Below are 20,080 nucleotides of genomic sequence, written 5' to 3'. Positions count from 1 at the left end.
CCAGTTTGTGCTGCCAGAGCACCTCTGATTAAATTATGATGTTCTGATGCAGCATCCAAAAATATCTCCGATCGTTAGAAGACGACCTGTTCTTCCAAACACTTCATTAAGCATTTCAGTTGACAGTGTTCGTTGCCTGCCAAGTGTGAATATACTGCAAATTTCATCATATATCGCAGCATATCCCTTTCTATATTAATTATTAGGGTTTTCATGCTGAAGGATCTAAATTCTTTAGCATCAAATTTTTAAAGTATGCTTTAAAAATAATGTCATAGTTGCTCTTCAACCTTCACCTTCGCCAAATGTTGCTGGACTACAACTGCCATCATCCCTAACTTTTGGATTTGATGGCTAGGGATGATGGGAATTGTAGTGCGACAACATCTAGGGTACCCCAGGTTGAAGAAGGCTTGGGTACCCCAGGTTGAAGAATTTCAAAGCAGCACCAAGCTTCCGAACCCAATAAATGTCCTTTATTTCAGTTGCATTATACTCCAATCGTTCCATATTTTTGATGTTTTGGTCTAGCAACCCTAAATGTCCCTTACAATATAAGGTTACAATATATGATGTAATCAATAGCGTAGTCACACATGAATGAGAAGTAATAATAGTCTTTACCTTGCGATAAGTTTAATTACCATCTCTAAAATAAACCCTATTGTCTGTGTCGCTACAGGTTTAGGCAAGTCGTGCTTTCAGCTCAAAGGCTTTAGTGAGATTCTTGGCAACAATGTAGGTGTCGGTAAAACGAGCTAAACATATACTATTTCACAAACTACCAGCAGCTAATGCACTAAAGTGCCTGAATACCTGCTAAATGTAAAAGTAATCAGAGCTATTTTTGAAAAGGGGATGGCTTCTCTACAAGCTGAATGGGAACGGAACCAAGATGGTTATAAATTGTAATCAATTTATGAGAGTATTTCAAGTTTAGACTGGAAATTAATGAGGAGTTCTGTATTTATTTTATACATATATACCTTATCATTTGATGGCTGTGGCGGCTTACTTAAAACCATAAGCACATAAATTAATAGGGGAGATAAACTCAGCAGCAGCAGCAGAACAGTAAAGTGAAATATATTAAATATTCAATCATCAAAGCAGGCCATGAATACACAGCAACCAGCTTAGTTTCAAAACGGGAATGTTGAAAAGTTTAGTGTTATTTCTTACTATCTTTAATTTAAAAAGAAAAAGCAAGGCACCACTATTAGACCAAAGAAAGTAGCATGCATTGAACAGAATGCTAAATATGGGCTTATCTACACTTTCCCTGCTTTCCCTGGGGGAAAACTGCTCTTTAGCGCTCAGTTTGAGCAAAAGGCAATTCCAGTTTCCCCTAGATTGCCATTTGTTCTGATCTATTGCTAAAGAGCAAGTTTCCCCTTGGAAAGGAGTTGGGTAAGTGGAAAACCACCGGGACGTGTGCCTAGAAAGCAATCTATTTTTCCTGACAACCATACACCAGAGCTTCATGAAGGAAATGAAAGAAAACAATGTACTTCTCTGATCCTAAGGCTGTGATCCTATGCACCATGTACTCAGAAGCAAGCTCTATTGAAGTGTGTGGCTTACTTCCAAGTAAATGTGTTTATGGGTGGGGGGAAAGATGCTCAATTTTTATCACATGGCAGGTCTTTTGGAAGTGTCCCCACTTGAAATACCTTTCCTCTGAAAGGTAAGGTCAAGCTCTGAAAAAGCCAGCTCCACATATTTGCATCAGAAGTCAGCTATAGATGATGTCGATTGGTTGGCAGCTGTGATATCCAAAAGCTACCTCTCCAAAGTGAGTGAGTTGGCAAAACTGATGGCTGAATCAGCATTTGATTTGCTGATGTGTGTGTCTGTTATTTCATCTGTGAAGCTAGTAGGAAGCCTGTGTTGGTCATTGGGCTGAATGATTTCCATTTTTTTTTGTTTTCAAAATACTGGTCCTTTGGGGAAACCCAATGGATAAGGCCGGGATAGGTGGAACACTGGAGACAAGGCAAGATTTGGTAGGTTCTGGGTAGAGGCTGGAAGAACCTGGTTGGTCTGGGACAGAACCAGAAAGGAACCTGATAGCTTAGGAGTGGAGGCAGAGTAGAACATGCCATTTGCAAGCTTTCAGCCTCTGATGCTGGTTACCAAACAAAAGACATTGGGAGGAATGCAGTGTAGTTCTAATGAGAAAGTTTTGTCACTGCAAGGATTTCTGCTTGCACAACGTTCTCCCCCTCTCCATTCCCTGTGTGCCCCTAAATGTGCTCTAGATTCCATCAACCACCTGGAGCAGATCTGGGGAGTGCCTGGGGTGGCCACAGGGGGGAAAGAGGGGAGAAGTTCAATTGTGCAAGTGGAATGGTAAGATTCTGCCCAGATGGCATTGAGGGTGGCCCCTTCCTTACCATACTAAAAGAGGCAATTCATTGCCAAAAAAAAAAAAGGAGACAGATCTGCATAAGATATGTGCTAATACGGATGTTTAGGTGCAACTTTATAAATAATTTCTGTAATTAAAAGAGCAATATCTCATCCTAGTTTAATGTATTTTTAACCTTCTGTTGGAAGCCGCCCAGAGTGGCTGGGGAAACCCAGACAAATGGGCGGGGTAGAAATAAATTATTATTATTATTATTATTATTATTATTAGTTCAGGTTGGCTGCTTGCTCTCCAGGTGTTAAATGTTGATAGGCAAATTACTCTCTCTTCTTAAAGTTTTTTATGTCTAGGCTGGACCCAACATCCTTTCAAATAGAGGGCTTTTCCTCTGTGAAGTATGGCACATGGCTAATCTACCCAGCTTCCATAAGTGGGAACTGGGGACTGTTCAACAAAAGACGAGCACAAGTATATAGGCTAAAGGAAATTTTAAATCAGTGTTTAGCTCACCTCTGATCTTAGGGCTCCAAGGTCTAGTGGGGCCTTCTTATCCATTCTTCTTTATAATAATAATAATAATAATAAATAATAAATTTTATTTATATCCCGCCCTCCCCAGCCGAAGCCGGGCTCAGGGCGGCTAACAACAGTCAAATAATCAAAAAATCAAATAATCACACAATCTAAAAATATTTCATTATAAAAATTAATTAAATCAAATTGATGGCAACCAATTAAGCAAAGTTCTGTGCAGGTTGCCAGAGGAGGGAGTCAGGCTGCGCCCTGATCAAAGGCCTGGCGGAACAACTCTGTCTTGCAGGCCCTGCGGAAAGATGTCAAGTCCCGCAGGGCCCTAGTCTCTTGTGACAGAGCATTCCACCAGATTGGAGCCGCAGCCGAGAAGGCCCTGGCTCTAGTTGAGGCCAGCCTAACCTCTCTGAGGCCTGGGACCTTGAGGATGTTATTATTTGCAGACCGTAGGTTTCTCTGTGGGGCATACCAGGAGAGGCGGTCCCGTAGGTACGAGGGTCCTAGGCCGTAGGTACGAGGGTCCTAGGCCGTATAATCTGCTTTCAGCTCTCCATTACAGTGCTTGAGTTATAGGGGGAGATAGATAAGGTAAAGGTAAAGGGACCCCTAACCATTAGGTCCAGTCACGGACGACTTTGGGGTTGCGGTGCTCATCTCGCTTTATTGGCCAAGGGAGCCGGCATACAGCTTCCGGGTCATGTGGCCAGCATGACTAAGCCGCTTCTGGCGAACCAGAGCAGCACACGGAAACGCCGTTTACCTTCCTGCCGGAGCAGTACCTATTTATCTACTTGCACTTTGACATGCTTTCAAACTGCTAGGTTGGCAGGAGCAGGGACCGAGCAACGGGAGCTCACCCCGTCGCGGGGATTCGAACCGCCGACCTTCTGATCGGCAAGTCCTAGGCTCTGTGGTTTAACCCACAGCACCACCCGTGTCCCTTTTGGGAGATAGGTAGGGAACACTAAATGAAACCCACTAACTCCACACCCCATGCAACTTTATTGAAAACAGTAGCTGAGGGGGCCACGCACCACCTTGGCCGCTGTATCATTTAAGCACTGCTCCCTCACCATAGCTGTGTCATGCTAGGGTCTTCAGCCCAATATTCTTGTGAACTGGACCAAATTCATGAACAGCTGCTTCAGTTTAACAAACCCTTAACATGCTTGAACTCCGGCACTGTTCTTACTAACAGCTGGAACGCACACCGCGGTCACCACGAGAGATGCCAAAGAAAGCAGTTTAGCTGCTGTGAGCATCCTCAGCTCTCAATATGTAACATATTGTGACACTCAGCCCACTTCTACGAGGAGGACTGTTCAATTTTATGTTATTTCAGTTTCTGATTTCCCCAATCGTAAATTCAGTTCCACATATTTCTGCAGAATTTCTATGTTTGCTTAAAAAAAAAATCCTTATGGAAATTCATCAGCATTGTAGTGCAAGTTCCTCGCAATAAGGTTTTCTTTTGTGTTTAGTTTTAACAAATATGCACATTTTGCAAACAACTTCCCCTAATATAAATGCATTTTTGTACATTATTTTTACCAATATATGCATTTATATGCACACCACCCCAATACATGCTTTTTGGTATGCATTTCTTAGTTGCAGAACTGCATTGCAAAATTCGTGAAAGTGTGATTCGTGAAGTGTGGCTGTGTTTTGATTTGCTTACTGTTTTAGTGCAACTATAGTGCAATCACCTTTAAAGGCAAGGTGAACCAAATTCCACCCCCTCCCTATCACCAAATACTGAATAGTTTCAGGGTCAAACAGCACTTATCCTGAGTTTGGTTCCCGTGGAAGGAGGTCACTGGAGGCTTATTAGAATTTTGTAAGGTTTACAAATATAGAGGTTGGGTACAAGTGGAGGAATAGCTTAAACCAGGGATGTAGAGCCTGTGCTCCTCCAGATGTTGCTTGACCACAACTCCAACCATCCTTGACCATTAGCCATATTGGTTGATGCTGGTGGAAGTTGGGTTTAGCGCAGGGTTTCCTAAACTTGGGTCTCCACTTGTTTTTTTAAAACTACAACTCCCATCATCCCTATCTAGTGGGACCAGTGGTCAGGGATGATGGGAACAGTAGTCCAAAAACAGCTGGAGACCCAAGATTGGGAAACCCTGGCTTAGTGCTATGTATAAACCAGGCTAACAAATCACTAATAAAATTAATATAAAACCAAGATAAAACAGCTCATGCGCCCAAAAAAGCATACTAAAACAACTCTACACAGCCATGTCTTCCAAACACTTCATAAAATAAAAAGGCAAGCAGGTTTCTTGATGAGCTACTTTTGGACTGGGAGTTCCATGCCCAAAGTACTGGGAAAACGATCTTTGTTTTTTTGGAGAATAGGAATGCAGAGAGAAAGTCTGAGCAGCACAGGTATAAATTGCACTCCTCTTTAGTCTCTGCTAAAGCAACCTTCCCAAGCCTTAGTGGCCCTGATGGGTATTGTAGTTTTAAACAACTTGAGGGCACCTGGTTGGGGAAAGCTGCAACCAAAGAAAATGTGTTTGCTGCAGGCCAGGGTGCATACAATATATTTATGTAAAGGAAGGGGGGGGGGAACAAAACAAGAGCCCTGTTATGCCAGGATTGTTTACAAGGCTGGCTTTATTTACGAGCTCTGGTCTTCTTTTGGCAGAAAGGAGTGGGTTATTCCAGTCCCACCAGCCAGAGGCGGCCTATTTGGCAGGCTTCTGCAGTGACTTTTCCAGCAGCCTCCTGCACTCAAAGTAGCTGAGCTGCTCAGGACTGGAGCAATCCGGTCTCAACCAGTTTTGAAACCAGCCTGCCGAGAGTGTGCGTCCTGCTGTTGTTCAGGAGGAGGAGGAGGAGGAGGAGGACTAGGAGGAGCAGCCCCTGTATCCTTTGCCTCCACCCCTTTCCTTTGCCTCATTCGCTGCCTTTTGTTCCCTATGGGTCCTCGTAGGGCGGAGTGCCTCTGTGAGCGACTGTGCCTGTTCGTGGACGACTCCTGCTTTTGTCAACAGAAGAGATCAGGCCACGTGTCTCTTCTGCCTCCCTTAAAACTGGCTGATAGTCTCAGATGGCTGCCAAGTGAGCTGGCACTGTTAGAAGGAGAACAGTCCTTTCTATTTGCTTCCATCTGTCCCACCATAGTTTCATTCTGCAGCCATCACTAAAGCGCTTTTCTTCTCCCCATGCACATGAGATGTTCTCATTCTGGAACAAAGATTCACTCCAAATGCATATTAAGGCTATGCTTGCTGTAGAAGCTCAGTGGGAGAGCATTTGCTCTGCATGCAGACGGTCCTAATTTAAATCCTGGGCATTTCCAGGTATGGCCGGGAGAGACCTATCTCTGAAACGCTGGAGAGCCACCTCCCAGACCTCTGGGAGCCAACATGGTGTCCTCCAGATATGGATGGACTGCAGTTCCCATCACCCCCAGCCAGTATGGCCATTGGTTAGGGACGATAGGGATTGTGGTTCAATGACATCTGGAAGGCAACAGGTTAGCTACCCCTGGTATAAACAATAGCGAACTAGATGGGCCAATAATCTGATTCATTAAAAATCAGCTTCTTGTGTCCCTGTCAGCGAGGTTTAGAAAACAGAAGCAAGCCCAATGGAGAGGAAAATAGCCATGTGGGTGTGTGGGTGGGAATATTTGCATGGGAGAATCAGCTGACAACACAGTACATATAGATATAGATGCATTGGACTTGCCTCACTGTTTTGGTCATCTGGGGTCACCTCCTTACATGCTAGGTTGTCTCAAGACTGGATTGTTGTTGTTTCTTACGGGGTAAAAATTATAAAATTATTTTAGGGTTGCCATATTTCAAAAAGTGAACATCTGGACACAAAAGTTGTTGAACTTTTTTTGGGCAAAGTTATTGTTGTTTTGCAAAATATCAAAAAAACCCGCTGATTTTCCTGGACATAGCATCAATTTCCGCTGAATCCTGCTTCCAAAGGCCAAATCCCTTTGGGGGTTATATATGTCCAACCCTATATAACCTCGGCAACCCTGTATAACCTTGATGCTTTCGTGAGCTTGCAAATGTGGGCTTTAACTATAATATAAAATGTGCCGGCAGGTTTGTGCCTGTATGTTTCCTGGCTTGGCCCAAGACTGTTTGCAAACGGTAGTCTTGTTTCCGGTAAAGGTGCACAGTACCCAAAGCCAGCCAACTTAATTTGGCACCTGGGGTTGAAAATTCCACAACACCTCTCCTTTTCCCTGGCTGTTAAAAATATACATACACAATAATAATACTCTAAACAACTAGCAGTTTACTGCCATGTTTCAGTTGCTCACACTGTGGTGAGATGTTTTGCATTTCTTTCTAAATTAGAGAAATCGTGGACCGGATGCTATTGTTATCATGCATTCTGGATGATTTGTGCTACTGGGGTGGTCATACCAGATACCGCTTTCCATATACTTTGCACCTGCAGAAATTTTGGGAAGGTCACACTGCTTTGTTTCCAGTCTGTGCATATCCCATAGCTTCCTGCTGAGACCCTGCCACGTTTTATACCATAAATCTTTTGGTTCACCTTTGTTCCACTTTTGTTCTGCTATAGGCAGCAATAATGAGGTGGCGTTGGGGATGTATCACAGCAGAAAAAAATAAAGCAGAAGAAATCCACCACTAATGTACTAATGCATTGTGCGAAGAATATGTTGCAGAATGCACCAACAATACGCCAGCGGTCTGGAGGGGCCCTGTTTCTATCTTTGCACCAATATGCATGTTAGCATATGAAAATTTAATGTGCCCTCTGTTTTGATAATACATTTCCTTTTGGGAGTAATGTATAAGTGGCTACCCTAGACATATGTGTTTCCTCCTACCCACCCTGACTAGAATAAGTCCTTTACTGTTTATAACATACTGTGATATCTTAGTCTCCTGATTTTTCTGCCAGTCAGAAATGCAGCCACTCAGAAACACTCCCTCAGTTCCTCCCAGATCTGAGCTTTCAGCTATTGCAACAGTTTGTTTTCCCCTGCTCCTAATTCTGGCACAGAACTTTTCTGATCCTTGCCAGCTTCCTACGGCCTTCCAGCTTTTAGTAAACAGTCATTCTCTCATGGTTGTCCAAAGTGAGTCTGTTATTTGGTTTCCCACATCCTTTTTTTCCTTCCCTTTATTTTGTTTTGTTTCGTTAGTGCAATATGTTTTAAAGTCACAAGGCTAAAGCGTTTCTGCTTTTCCATGATAAAAATGGGTGGTCCCATCTAATGCTTGAACTTTAGCCTTCCTAAAGAAAGCCGGAGGAAGAGACCACTGGGAAAGATGATAGAATTTGTTCTTGTTAAAAGAAAACTCTGAATGATGAGGCTAGTAAGCCTTGTAGGTAAGCATGGGGGGGCCTGCAGACTTCTGGATGTTGTCAGACTCCAACTCCCATCATCCCTGAATATCATTCCATGCTGGTTGAAGGAACTGGAATCCAACAGCTGCTTTAGGTTCCCCGCAGCTTCCGCATTCTAGTTTTAAGGTTACAGTCAAAGATGAGAAAACTGTAAGGCATCTGCAATGGGCTGGACACTACTGCCCTCTGCTGAGTTTGAGCAGCACCAGAACTGCTCTAGCCTAAGTAGACACAGTAGAGAAATCTGATTCAGGTCGCGTTTGAAGGAGAGCATGCCAAAGTCACTCTTTGCAAAATAATACACAAACCCTTCAGAACCTCTTCTTCTCTGAAGTTTTGCAAAGCAACCAAGTAATGTATCTAAAAATGCATAGGCGCACAGAGCAAGGTGTGCATAAAATTGCACATATTGTTGAAAATACATTATATTAGTATTTTCTACATGTTTTGCTTTGCAAAAAAATTGTGTGTACAGTGGTATCTCGGGTTACGTACTTAATTCATTCCAGAGGTCCGTTCTTAACCTGAAACTGTTCTTAACCTGAAGCACCACTTTAGCTAATGGGGCCTCCTGCTGCCACCATGCCACCGGAGCACGATTTCTGTTCTCATCCTGAAGCAAAGTTCTTAACCCGAGGTACTATTTCTGGGTTAGTGGAGTCTGTAACCTGAAGCGTATGTAACCTGAAGCATATGTACCCCGAGGTACCACTGTATATTAGGAAAAATTCGCACTAAAATGCACGTAGATTTTTGTGATTTTTTTTAAAAATGCAGAGTGATGTGGAAATGCGGAGAACGAAACTTAAAATTGGAAAAAGGATAAAATGAAATGGACATATCCTCCCATTTCGAACCATCTTCAGCTACTTATGTCTACTACTTTAAAAAAAAGAATTAATTTTACTCCAGGTCAAGGTGGTTTGCATATTAGAATGCAAGTTGCTACAGAGAACATAAAAAGGACTGATGTCGCAGACATTTGGGTTTAAGAGTCGTACTTCAGATTTCACCCTGAAGCACCTACATCCTGCTGCAGGATCTTTAAAACTATGTGGGTTGACAAATTGAAGAGGATTCCCTTCATTTGGCTGAGACCAGACAGTATCTGAGAGTGTGTGTATGCATGAAGACTGCCTTATATATTAGATCACGGCAGAAGCACTTGTCATTGGAAGAGCAGATGAGAATGAAAGCTCCCTTCTGATTTTTCGACATATTAATACGAACAAAAACAAAGGCATTTTTAAGACCACAAGATGAGCCTCCCTGGATCAGGCGCCAAAGGCCCAGCTAGTTCAACATCCTTGCCATGCACTTGACACACTGTTCCTGACTCTACGTGGGGCTACCTTTGAAGGTGACCCGGAAACTACAACTAATCCAGAATGCGGCAGCTAGACTGGTGACTGGGAGTGGCCACCAAGACCATATAACACCAGTCCTGAAAGACCTACATCGGCTCCCAGTGTACGTTTCCGAGCACAATTCAAAGTGTTGGTGCTGACCTTTAAAGCCCTAAACGGCCTCGGCCCAGTATACCTGAAGGAGTGTCTCCACCTCCATCGTTCAGCCCGGACACTGAGGTCCAGCGCCGAGGGCCTTCTGGCAGTTCCCTCACTGCGAGAAGTGAGGTTACAGGGAACCAGGCAGAGGGCCTTCTTGGGAGTGGCACCCACCCTGTAGAATGCCCTCCCATCTGATGTCAAGGAAATAAATAACTATCTGACTTTTAGAAGACATCTGAAGGCAGCCCTGTTTAGGGAAGTTTTTTATGTTAGATGTTTTATTGTGTCTTTAATATTCTGTTGGGAGCTGTCCAGAGTGGCTGGGGAAAGCCAGCCAGATGGGCAGAGTATAAATAATAAATTATTATTAAAATTATTATTATTACTCTACCATCTGATGAAATGGGACGTCTGAATGCTACACACAGTTGAGCATGCATAGGCAAATACCAAATGCCTGATTTATTGCTTTCCTGCAGTGCTGTGCATAGTCACTTCCCCATTGGGCTATAATATTATTTCATGTTATAATTAACCACCCATTCCACATTTTTGCAACTGGTTTTATGAGAACAGAATATATTTGATTGCATAGGTTTTGTAAGGAGGATCCCAGATACTCTGGAGACTATTCATATATGCACACATATACTGTACACTGAAAGATTAAATATATCTTATAAATATTTTTAAATACCCTGGAAAGGAAGTGTCCAATCTGTATTTGGCAACTATTTCAGAATGTTCCAACATTAAATGGATATGCTAGCTAAGCCAAGCTCTATATAAAGTTTCTTAACTGTCTGTGTGGTGAATTGATGAATATTTTAATAAGTTTCACTTGAGCAATGTTCATATAAATTATACAAGCTTGTGGGGTGGCTTCACAAATTATACCTTTGTGGGGTGCAGTCAAATCTATCTCTGTTTTTTTAAACATGCGGTTAAGTTATCAATAACTACCTCCACATGCAGAATTCTGCCTCTGTGCAATTTGACTGAGCTGTAATCATTAACAGCTTAGGAGAAATAGTTCATTATTCCTTTTCTTTAAATAGAGTTGCATATATACCAAACTGTGGTTTGTTTAAAGATGGGTATATGGGCCATAATTGCATCCTTGCTCAGTTTTAACCCTGCCGTTACGTCTATTAAGTTACTTTTAGGAAGATGAAGAGAAGCACCTAAAATTGCTTGCTGTTGATTTGAGAACAGCACTTACTATCATTATCATTATTAATTAAATTCATATTCTGCCCTTCCTCCCATAGGGGCCCAGGGCAGCAAAAACATTAATTGATACACCCAAAAACATCTGGAAATAGTTCCAATACAGATGCAGACTGGGAAAGGGACAGAACCTGTCTAATATTTAATAAGAGAGAATTTCACATGGTAGGTGTCAGGACACTAAAGGCCCAATTCCTATAGCGCATGGGTAGGCAAACTAAGGCCCAGGGCCAAATCCGGCCCAATCGCCTTCTAAATCTGGCCCGCAGGCGGTCTGGGAATCAGCGTGTTTTTACAGGCGGTCTGGGAATCAGGTGTCCTTTCATTTAAAATGCATCTCTGGTTTATTTGTGGGGTCTGCCTGGTGTTTTTACATGAGTAGAATGTGTGCTTTTATTTAAAATGCATCTCTGGGTTGTTTGTGGGGCATAGGAATTCAATCATATTTTTTTCCAAAATATAGTCTGGCCCCCCACAAGGTCTGAGGGACAGTGGACCAGCCCCCTGCTGATAAAGTTTGCTGACCCCTGCAATAGTGTGTTGAATGGATCACCTGCTAAAATGGTATCTGCAGAAGGTCCTATAGAGGATGTTGAAATAGAATAGTTTTGTATGACATGGAAATCAGACATTTGTGCAGGCATCCCATGCCGTTGAGTGAGGATGAAGAGAGGGTGCATGCATGGGACACACTCCCAAAGAGAAGCCAGAGGCAATTAGGGCAAGAAACCTCGAATAAAATTTAAGATATTAACAGATGCTAAAGAAAGAGGTGGATTTGCCCTGCCAGACCTTAAACTTTATTATGAATCAGCCGCATTTTGTTGGCTGAGAGAATGGATGCTTCTTGAAAACACGGATGTGTTGGATTTGGAAGGTTTCAACAACGTATTTGGTTGGCATGCATACCTGTGGTATGATAAGGTTAAAGCACACAAAGCGTTTAAAAACCATATTGTCAGAAAAGCACTGTATAATGTTTGGATAAGATATAAGGACTTGTTAGAAAATAAAACCCCAAGATGGTTGTCACCAATGGAAGCAAAGGCTCAGAAAAAACTCAATATGGAGGCCAAATGGCCGAAGTACTGGGAAATCTTGGAACAAGAGGGAGACAGATTAAAATTGCAGAGCTTTGAAAAATTAAAAAACAGAGTACGAGATTGGCTCCATTATTACCAAATAATGGAGGCATATAATTTGGACAAAAAAATAGGCTTCCAGGTGGAAAAATCAAAATTGGAAACAGAATTGTTAGACCCTAAAGTTAAGAATTTGTCAAGAATGTATAACTTGCTGTTGAAATGGAATACTCAAGATGAAACGGTGAAATCTGCTATGATTAAATGGGCACAAGATGTTGGACATAATATTATGATGGCTGACTGGGAACAGTTATGGACCACTGGTATGAAGTTTACGGCATGTAATGCCTTAAAAGAGAATTTAATGAAAATGATTTACAGGTGGTACATAACACCAGTCAAGCTTGCAAAAATTTACCATTTGCCCGATAATAAATGTTGGAAATGTAATGAAACTGAAGGTACATTCTTTCACCTTTGGTGGACATGCCCAAAGATTAAGGCATTCTGGGAGATGATCTATAATGAAATGAAAAAGGTATTTAAATATACCTTTCTGAAGAAACCAGAGGCCTTTCTCCTGGGCATGGTCGGCCAATTGGTGCCAAAGAAGGATAGAACTTTTTTCATGTATGCCACAACAGCAGCAATAATACTTATCGCAAAGCACTGGAAGACACAAGATCTACCCACCAGGGAAGAATGGCAGATGAAGCTGATGGACTACATGGAACTGGCGGAAATGACTGGCAGAATCCGAGACCAGGGAGAAGAGTCGGTGGAAGAAGATTGGAAAAAAATTAAAGTATATTTACAGAAATATTGCAAAATTAATGAATGTTAGAAGGATGCTGGAACGAAGTTATATGGCTTTAGCAGAAATGTTATAAAGAATTAAGTAAAAATAGATTGTTAATGGACCAAAGTGGAAAATTTAAGGTTGGAGTGTCTTAAGTTAAATTTTAGAACGAAAATTGAGAAAGATGGAAAGGACTTGCTGAACTAGCTAATTGAACTAGAATACAAAAAAGGGAGGTGTGAGGAGATCGATGAAACAAGTATATGAAAGGTAAAGACATGGAAAGGCTGGATGTGTTTTTAAATGTTTTTGTTCTGTTTTTGTTTTTGTTTTATTGTATTGTTTTTTGTTTTTTCCTTTTTGTTTTTTTTGATGTATTGTAAGGTATTGTTTTGTTTTGTTTAATTTTCTATTGTTCTTTTTCTCTTTTTGTAATTTGCAAACTCCTAATAAATATCTTTAAAAAAAGAGAGAGAGAGAGAAGCCAGAGGCAATGGACTCAGGCTGAAGCTCAGGTTTCCACTGCAAAGGAAACCGGTGGGCCAAGAAACAGCCAAGCGATTGGGTGGATGTATGTTAATGTTGCACAGGTGGGGCAAAGGCACTTCTTTGAGGCTGAGAGGATGAGCCACAACTTGTCCTTCAAGATGAACAAGTCGTTGTAAGAGGTGTTTCTGGGTGCTGTTTCCCTGCCACTTTCTGAGGCCCCAGTCAGGCAAATGGCTGAATTGGACCACACATCCTATGTTGAAACAAGGTGATTACGGGGCAACTGGAGCACCATCTAAGCTGCTCCTGCTACCAGAACCGTCCCTGTCATTAGGCAAAGGTCCCAAACCTGTTTTGGAGAATAGAAACATCAAAGTACACAATAACAAACACATTTTTTCCCCATCTAGTACAAAGCTGCTTTAGAGAATACAAAGGTAAAAGTAAGGTAAAGGTAAAGGGACCCCTGACCATTAGGTCCAGTTGTGGCCGACTCTGGGGTTGCGGCGCTCATCTCGCTTTATTGGCCAAGGGAGCTGGCGTACAGCTTCCGGGTCATGTGGCCAGCATGACTAAGCCGCTTCTGGAGAACCAGAGCAGCACACGGAAATGCCGTTTACCTTCCCACCAGAGTGGTACCTATTTATCTACTTGCACTTTGACGTGCTTTCGAACTGCTAGGTGGCAGGACCTGGGACCGAGCAATAGGAGCTCACCCCGTTGCGGGGATTCGAACCGCCGACCTTCTGATTAGCAAGTCCTAGGCTCTGTGGTTTAACCCACAGCGCCACCCACGTCCCCGATAATAAATACATTTTTTCATCTAGTACAGCTGCATCCCTGAAAGATAACAGAAAAAGCAATGGTGTGTATTTGAAGAGGGCATGGTATCAAAAGATGAAATATTGCGTTCCCAGAATAGCTGAGTTCTGTTCAGAAATCCCAAATCATTGAAAACATGTTATATTTATATTGTGCAAAAGGAAACATTATTTGAATTCACACACTGTTTAATATAGAGTCTTTCTTCTTTCCCAAGGCAGATCCGTGATTGCACAGCCCATATTTGTTTTCAAGAAGGAACGCCCTTGCAAGGTACGAACAGAAGCCTCCCCTTCTTGCATTTCTCCTGAGAACACATCTGGGGTGCAAGGTGGGAGGTACAGGACCTCAGCAGCAGGCCTATGTGGATTCAGCAGAGAGTCTGCATGCATAGATACATCTGTACACACCTGGGGCAGATGTGCAATCAGGAATCATGGAAAACCTGGGTTCCCAGTCATAGTAGCAGAGTTTAGAACAGGGGTCAGCAAACTTTTTCAGCAGGGGGCCGGTTCACTGTCCCTCAGAATTTGTGGGGGGCTGGACTATATTTTTTTTTTGGGGGGGGGGATTAACAAATTCCTATGCCCCACAAATAACCCAGAGATACATCTTAAATAAAAGGACACATTCTACTCGTGTGAAAACATGCTGATTCCTGGACTGTCCGCTGGCCTGATTGAGAAGGTGATTGGGCCGCATCCGGCCCACGGGCCTTAGGTTGCCTACCCCTGGTTTAGAAGTTACAGTGGTACCTCTGGATGCGAACGGGGTGCATTCTGGAGCCCCGTTCGCATCCTGAAGCGAAAGCAACCCGCATCTGCACATACGCGGGTCGCAATTCGCCGCTTCCGTCATTTTGCGCATGTGTGAGTGGCGAAACCCGGAAGTAACGCGTTCCGTTACTTCTGGGTCGCCACAGAGCGTAACCTGAAAATGCTCAACCTGAAGCATATTTAACCTGAGGTATGACTGTATTGTGGTACCTCGGGTTACAGACGCTTCAGGTTACAGACTCCGCTAACCCAGAAATAGTACCTCGGGTTAAGAACTTTGCTTCAGGGTGAGAACAGAAATTGCGCGGTGGCGGCGCAGCAACAGTGGGAGGCCCCATTAGCTAAAGTGGTGCTTCAGGTTAAGAACAGTTTCCGGTTAAGAACGGACCTCCGGAACAAATCAAGTTCTTAACCCGAGGTACCACTGTACTCTGAATGCGTGCAGAGCAGCGGTGGGGAATCTCAGGTCTTGGGGGCAAATGCAACCCTCAAGGTCTCTGCCCCCTGGAAGTCTTCCTAGGACACTCCCCTCTCCTCAGCCCATGTCCCCTCGGTGACTGTGTTTTACACACTGAGTGTTTTTGTGTGGCTAGAATAAGTTGTTAAGCTCTGTTAATATCTCTTGCTGGTCTGGATGGAGGAGACAGATGAAAGTGTGAGTGTGTGTAGAAAATAGTCTATTGCACAAGGCTAAGAGTCACATTTGTTGCCCTGTCTACTTTTGCCACTGAGGTGGGGCTGATGAAAACTGCTCTCCAACATCATCTGTTCATGATCTAGACTGAGCCTCAGTTTCTGCTATGCATTCTGTTACACATATTTCCAGGGCCTGCAAAAACCAGTGTCCAACTAGGGGTCTCTCTTAAAATAACTGACATCTGGCAATCCTCAACTGAGGGCTGACTACTCTCTTTTTCTGTCCAGAGGCCTGCAGAAGATCCTGTGTGCAAGACCGAAAAAGGTAATCAGGCGGCAAGAATTATCCTAGCTAAGAAATGGGGAAAGCAAGGTTGATTCCAAATAGAAGAGTGGTATAAAGAGGTGTGGGATATAGCGATTAATGATAAATTAACGCGTGCTGTCAAAGTAGGAAGGGGAACATGGAAGAGAAATGACTTTGAGGAGATATGGAAACTATTTGTGGAATTTGTATTGTTAAAACAGAAAGGGGCCAAACCATCTCAAGAAGTGTTACATTTTTGGCAAGTAGGATAATTATGATAAATAATGGCCTTGAGGGTGGGGTGCACATTTTTAAAATTATTATTATTGTTTTGGACAAGACGGAGTGCTTTCAGAAGTGGCAAAGAGATATTTCTAAGTTTGTCTGGCAGGGCAAAAAGCCCAGAATTAAGTTTAAGATATTAACCGATGCGAAAGAAAGAGGGGGCTTTGCCCTGCCAGATCTAAAGTTGTATTATGAGGCCGCAGCGTTCTGCTGGCTAAAAGACTGGCTACTTCTTGAAGACACTGACGTGTTGGATTTGGAAGGGTTTAACAATGCTTTTGGATGGCATGCATACTTATGGTATGACAAGGTTAAAGCAAATAAGGCCTTTAAGAACCATATTGTCAGAAAATCACTGTTTAATGTCTGGACAAAATATAAAGACTTGCTGGAAAATAAAACTCCAAGGTGGCTTTCACCTTTGGAAGCTAAGGCCCGAAAAAGACCCAATATGTAGGCTAAATGGCCTAAATATTGGGAAATATTAGAAACAGATGGAGACAATTGGAAATTGCAGAGTTTGGAGAAAATGAAGGATAAAGTGCGAGACTGGTTACACTACGCTCAGATTAAAGAAGTTTTTAAAAACGATAAGAAACTAGGGTTCCAGGTGGAGAAATCGAAACTAGAAACAGAATTGTTAGAACCAAAGACTAAGGTACTTTCAAGGATGTATAACTTGCTGTTAAAATGGAATACACAAGATGAATTGGTCAAATCGGCTATGATAAGGTGGGCACAGGACATTGGGTATAATATTATGTTTGAGGACTGGGAAAGGTTGTGGAGTACTGGATTGAAATTTACTGCATGTAATGCTTTGAAAGAAAATGTAATGAAAATGATATACAGATGGTACATGACCCCAGTCAAACTTGCAAAAATTTACCACCTGTCTGACAATAAGTGTTGGAAATGTAAAGAGAGCGAAGGAACATTCTTCCACCTCTGGTGGACTTGCCCTAAAGTGAAGGCGTTCTGGGAAATGATTTATAATGAACTGAAAAAGGTATTTAAGTATACCTTCACTAAGAAACCAGAGGCCTTTCTTTTGGGTATTGTCGGCCAAGGGGTGGTAAAGAAGGATTGGACATTTGTTATGTATGCAACAACAGCGGCAAGGATACTTCTCGCAAAGTACTGGAAAACTCAAGATCTACCCACACTGGAAGAATGGCAGATGCAACTGATAGACTATATGGAACTAGCCGAGATGACTGGCAGAATCCGTGACCTGGGAGAAGAGAGGATGGAGGAGGACTGGAAGAAATTTAAGAACTATTTACAAAAACATTGCAATTTGAGTGAATGCTAAGCAGGATGCTAGATCATAAATAATTGAGCACCACTTACTTAGATGATTTAAGAAAATAAGAGAGATTAAGAAAATATAACTCTTTTTTTTTTTTAGAACTAGAAGACTATGAAATATAGAAGGGATATAAGAATGCAAATAAGATAACAAATTGCTGCTAAAAAGTTATAACGATGAAAGTGGGAGCGGGAGATGTGAGGAAGTCCAAAAAAAATGTGAAACTATGTAAAGATATTTGCTATATTGTCTGTTACATGTATTTCTATTGTAAACTCTAATAAATATTATATAAAAAAATAAAATAAAATTATTATTATTACTTTATTAAAAATAAAATAATAACAATGTATGTATTTTTAATGTAATCATTTATTTTTGTTAAGAAAGCTTCCAACACCAACTGGTTGTAAAGTACATAATATCGTTTTTATTTAACAGATAGGTATTCACCTTAGTCACCAACCCAGGGCACCAACATGTTGGGATTTCAGTTCCCACAACACATCACCTAGATTCAATCCTCTGCCTCAGGATTTTTCATGCCAATAAATACCTGTATTGCTTCTGGTTTGGCAGCAAATCTGATATGGCATCAAACCTGAGACTAAGCAGCTGCATATATTCTTGTCCCTTTTTTTTGGAAGTAGGGCCCCTGCACACCCAGCGCCTGCATTCCTATAAAAAAGAGCCATATCTACAAAACACGTTTTATTCAGCCTTTTGAATAAAGGGCTGTTCTCTGCCCTCTGCAAACCAGGACATGTGATTATCTTAGTCATCGGTGGGATATGGACAAGAGCGTGCTCTCTCTTGGACAACTTCCTCAACACGCAATAGATTTTAATTATAATTTTAATTATTCAAATATAATATACTTGTAACCCTAGGATAATCTACCCTTGTTTAGGGAGAACCCTTGATTTATCAGCCGTCTTCTGACAATCACAAGACAGCCTTATTTATTTATTTACTATTGCATTTATAGTCCATCTTTTTTTCCAAGCAACTCAAGGTGACATACACGGTTCTCCTGCTCATCATTTAATCCCTGCAACAGCCCCGCCTCTCCCCACGTAGAGGACTGATCACATAGATCCTTACCACCTGGGGGAAGTGGCAAGGATCTTTTTTATTTTAATAATAATTGTATTAAAGATTTTTTTGGGGGGGTTACAAAAGCACGTGCTTTGTCTCTTTTTTCAGGTTGTAGAGTCTTTATTGTTTATTTTAAAAAAAATTTGCATTTATTTCCCACCTGTTTCTCCAAGGAGCTCAAGGTCTCATACAGTGGTACCTCGGGTTACATACGCTTCAGGTTACAGACTCTGCTAACCCAGAAATAGTACCTCGGGTTAAGAACTTTGCTTCGGAATGAGAACATAAATCGTGCTCTGGCGGCGCGGCAGCAGCAGGAGGCCCCATTAGCTAAAGTGGTGCTTCAGGTTAAGAACAGTTTCAGGTTAAAAACGGACCTCCGGAATGAATTAAGTACTTAACCTGAGGTACCACTGTACATGGTTCTCATTTAATCCCCCAAACAGCCCTGTGAGGTACGTTAGGCTGAGAGGCAATGGCTGGCCCAAGGTCACCCGGTGAACTGAGGGAGGATTTGAACCTTGGTCTCCCACATCCTAGTCTGACAATCTAACCACTATGCCACGCTGTGTAGCCTTGGATTTGATTCCTTTGGGCTGTTGTATTGCTAAGGTTGAAAGGAATTGCAGTGCATGATGATGTGTGCTGTGTTTTCCCCCCTTTTAGTTTCCGCTGATTATTCCAGAAAACGTGCAAGATCGTCGTCTTTTTCTTTTCAAACTTCCGACTCCCAGTCATACAGAGGTATGACTTCTTAGCCCATTTCCCTTTCCAGTACTGTATTGTAGATTGAGAGTAAACCCCTTATTCTACCTGGTTTCAAATTGTACTCACTCAGTTGGAATTAAATGCTGAACAGCACGTTTTAATTCCCACTGATTTCAAAGGTACTTAGTTAAGCATAGCTTGAAATGGACGACAGTGGGATGTGAATGGTTGTAGGCCAGAAACTGTAAGAATAATCTCATGCTTAGTTCAGCTTTCCCCAACTGAGTGTCCAGATGTTTTGGATAACATCTCCATCATCCCTGACCATTGGGGATGGTCACCCTGACTGCAGTTGATAGGAGTTGGAATCAAAAATATATGGAAGGTACCAAGTTTGGGAAGGCTGCCTTAGTCTATATATCTGCCAAAAATTTTTAGCAAAGAAACATGGTGCTATAATTGTGTTTACATGCTGGCATAATTACATTTGCTTAAGTTATAAGTGTAAAATACCCTTGGGGAAATTTATGATTTGCTTCTTGTGTTTCCAGAAAATGTTCTTTCCCCCAAACGAGCAAGATCATCTTCCTTTAACATCCTTCCAACATTTCCACCACCCCAGCCAGGTAAATTAAAGTATGACTAAACAGTGATTTAGTAGGCCAGTATAGTTTTATTATTATTATTTTGTCAGTGTTTGAGGGAGTTTTGACTCACTGGTAAAACTCAGTACAAAATAAACAAAAAGAGGAAAGA

At 42.0% G+C, this 20,080-nt stretch overlaps 1 protein-coding gene across 7 annotated transcripts in view; it reads left to right on the top strand.

The window, feature by feature from the left end:
- RANBP3L (RAN binding protein 3 like) overlaps positions 1-20,080 on the top strand; it is a 51,050-nt gene that overhangs the window by 2,684 nt on the left and 28,286 nt on the right. For 3 of the 7 annotated variants that reach the window (XR_013977612.1, XR_013977613.1, XM_080973518.1), the window contains exons 2-5: positions 14,420-14,526; positions 15,903-15,939; positions 19,283-19,360; positions 19,876-19,950. Coding sequence is in view for 5 of the 7 variants with exons in the window: in XM_080973518.1 (XP_080829644.1) it covers positions 14,420-14,526; positions 15,903-15,939; positions 19,283-19,360; positions 19,876-19,950 (297 nt within the window). In the remaining 2 variants the exon portion in view is untranslated. The remainder of the gene's footprint in view (positions 1-14,419; positions 14,527-15,902; positions 15,940-19,282; positions 19,361-19,875; positions 19,951-20,080) is intronic. The other 4 variants (XM_080973519.1, XM_080973520.1, XM_080973521.1 and 1 more) reach the window with 4 other exon arrangements.

Source organism: Podarcis pityusensis (genome assembly GCF_964106645.2).
Source record: "Podarcis pityusensis genome assembly, chromosome: 11".
Classification (NCBI taxonomy): Eukaryota; Metazoa; Chordata; class Lepidosauria; order Squamata; family Lacertidae; genus Podarcis; species Podarcis pityusensis.
This window is presented reverse-complemented; position numbering and strand designations above follow the sequence as displayed.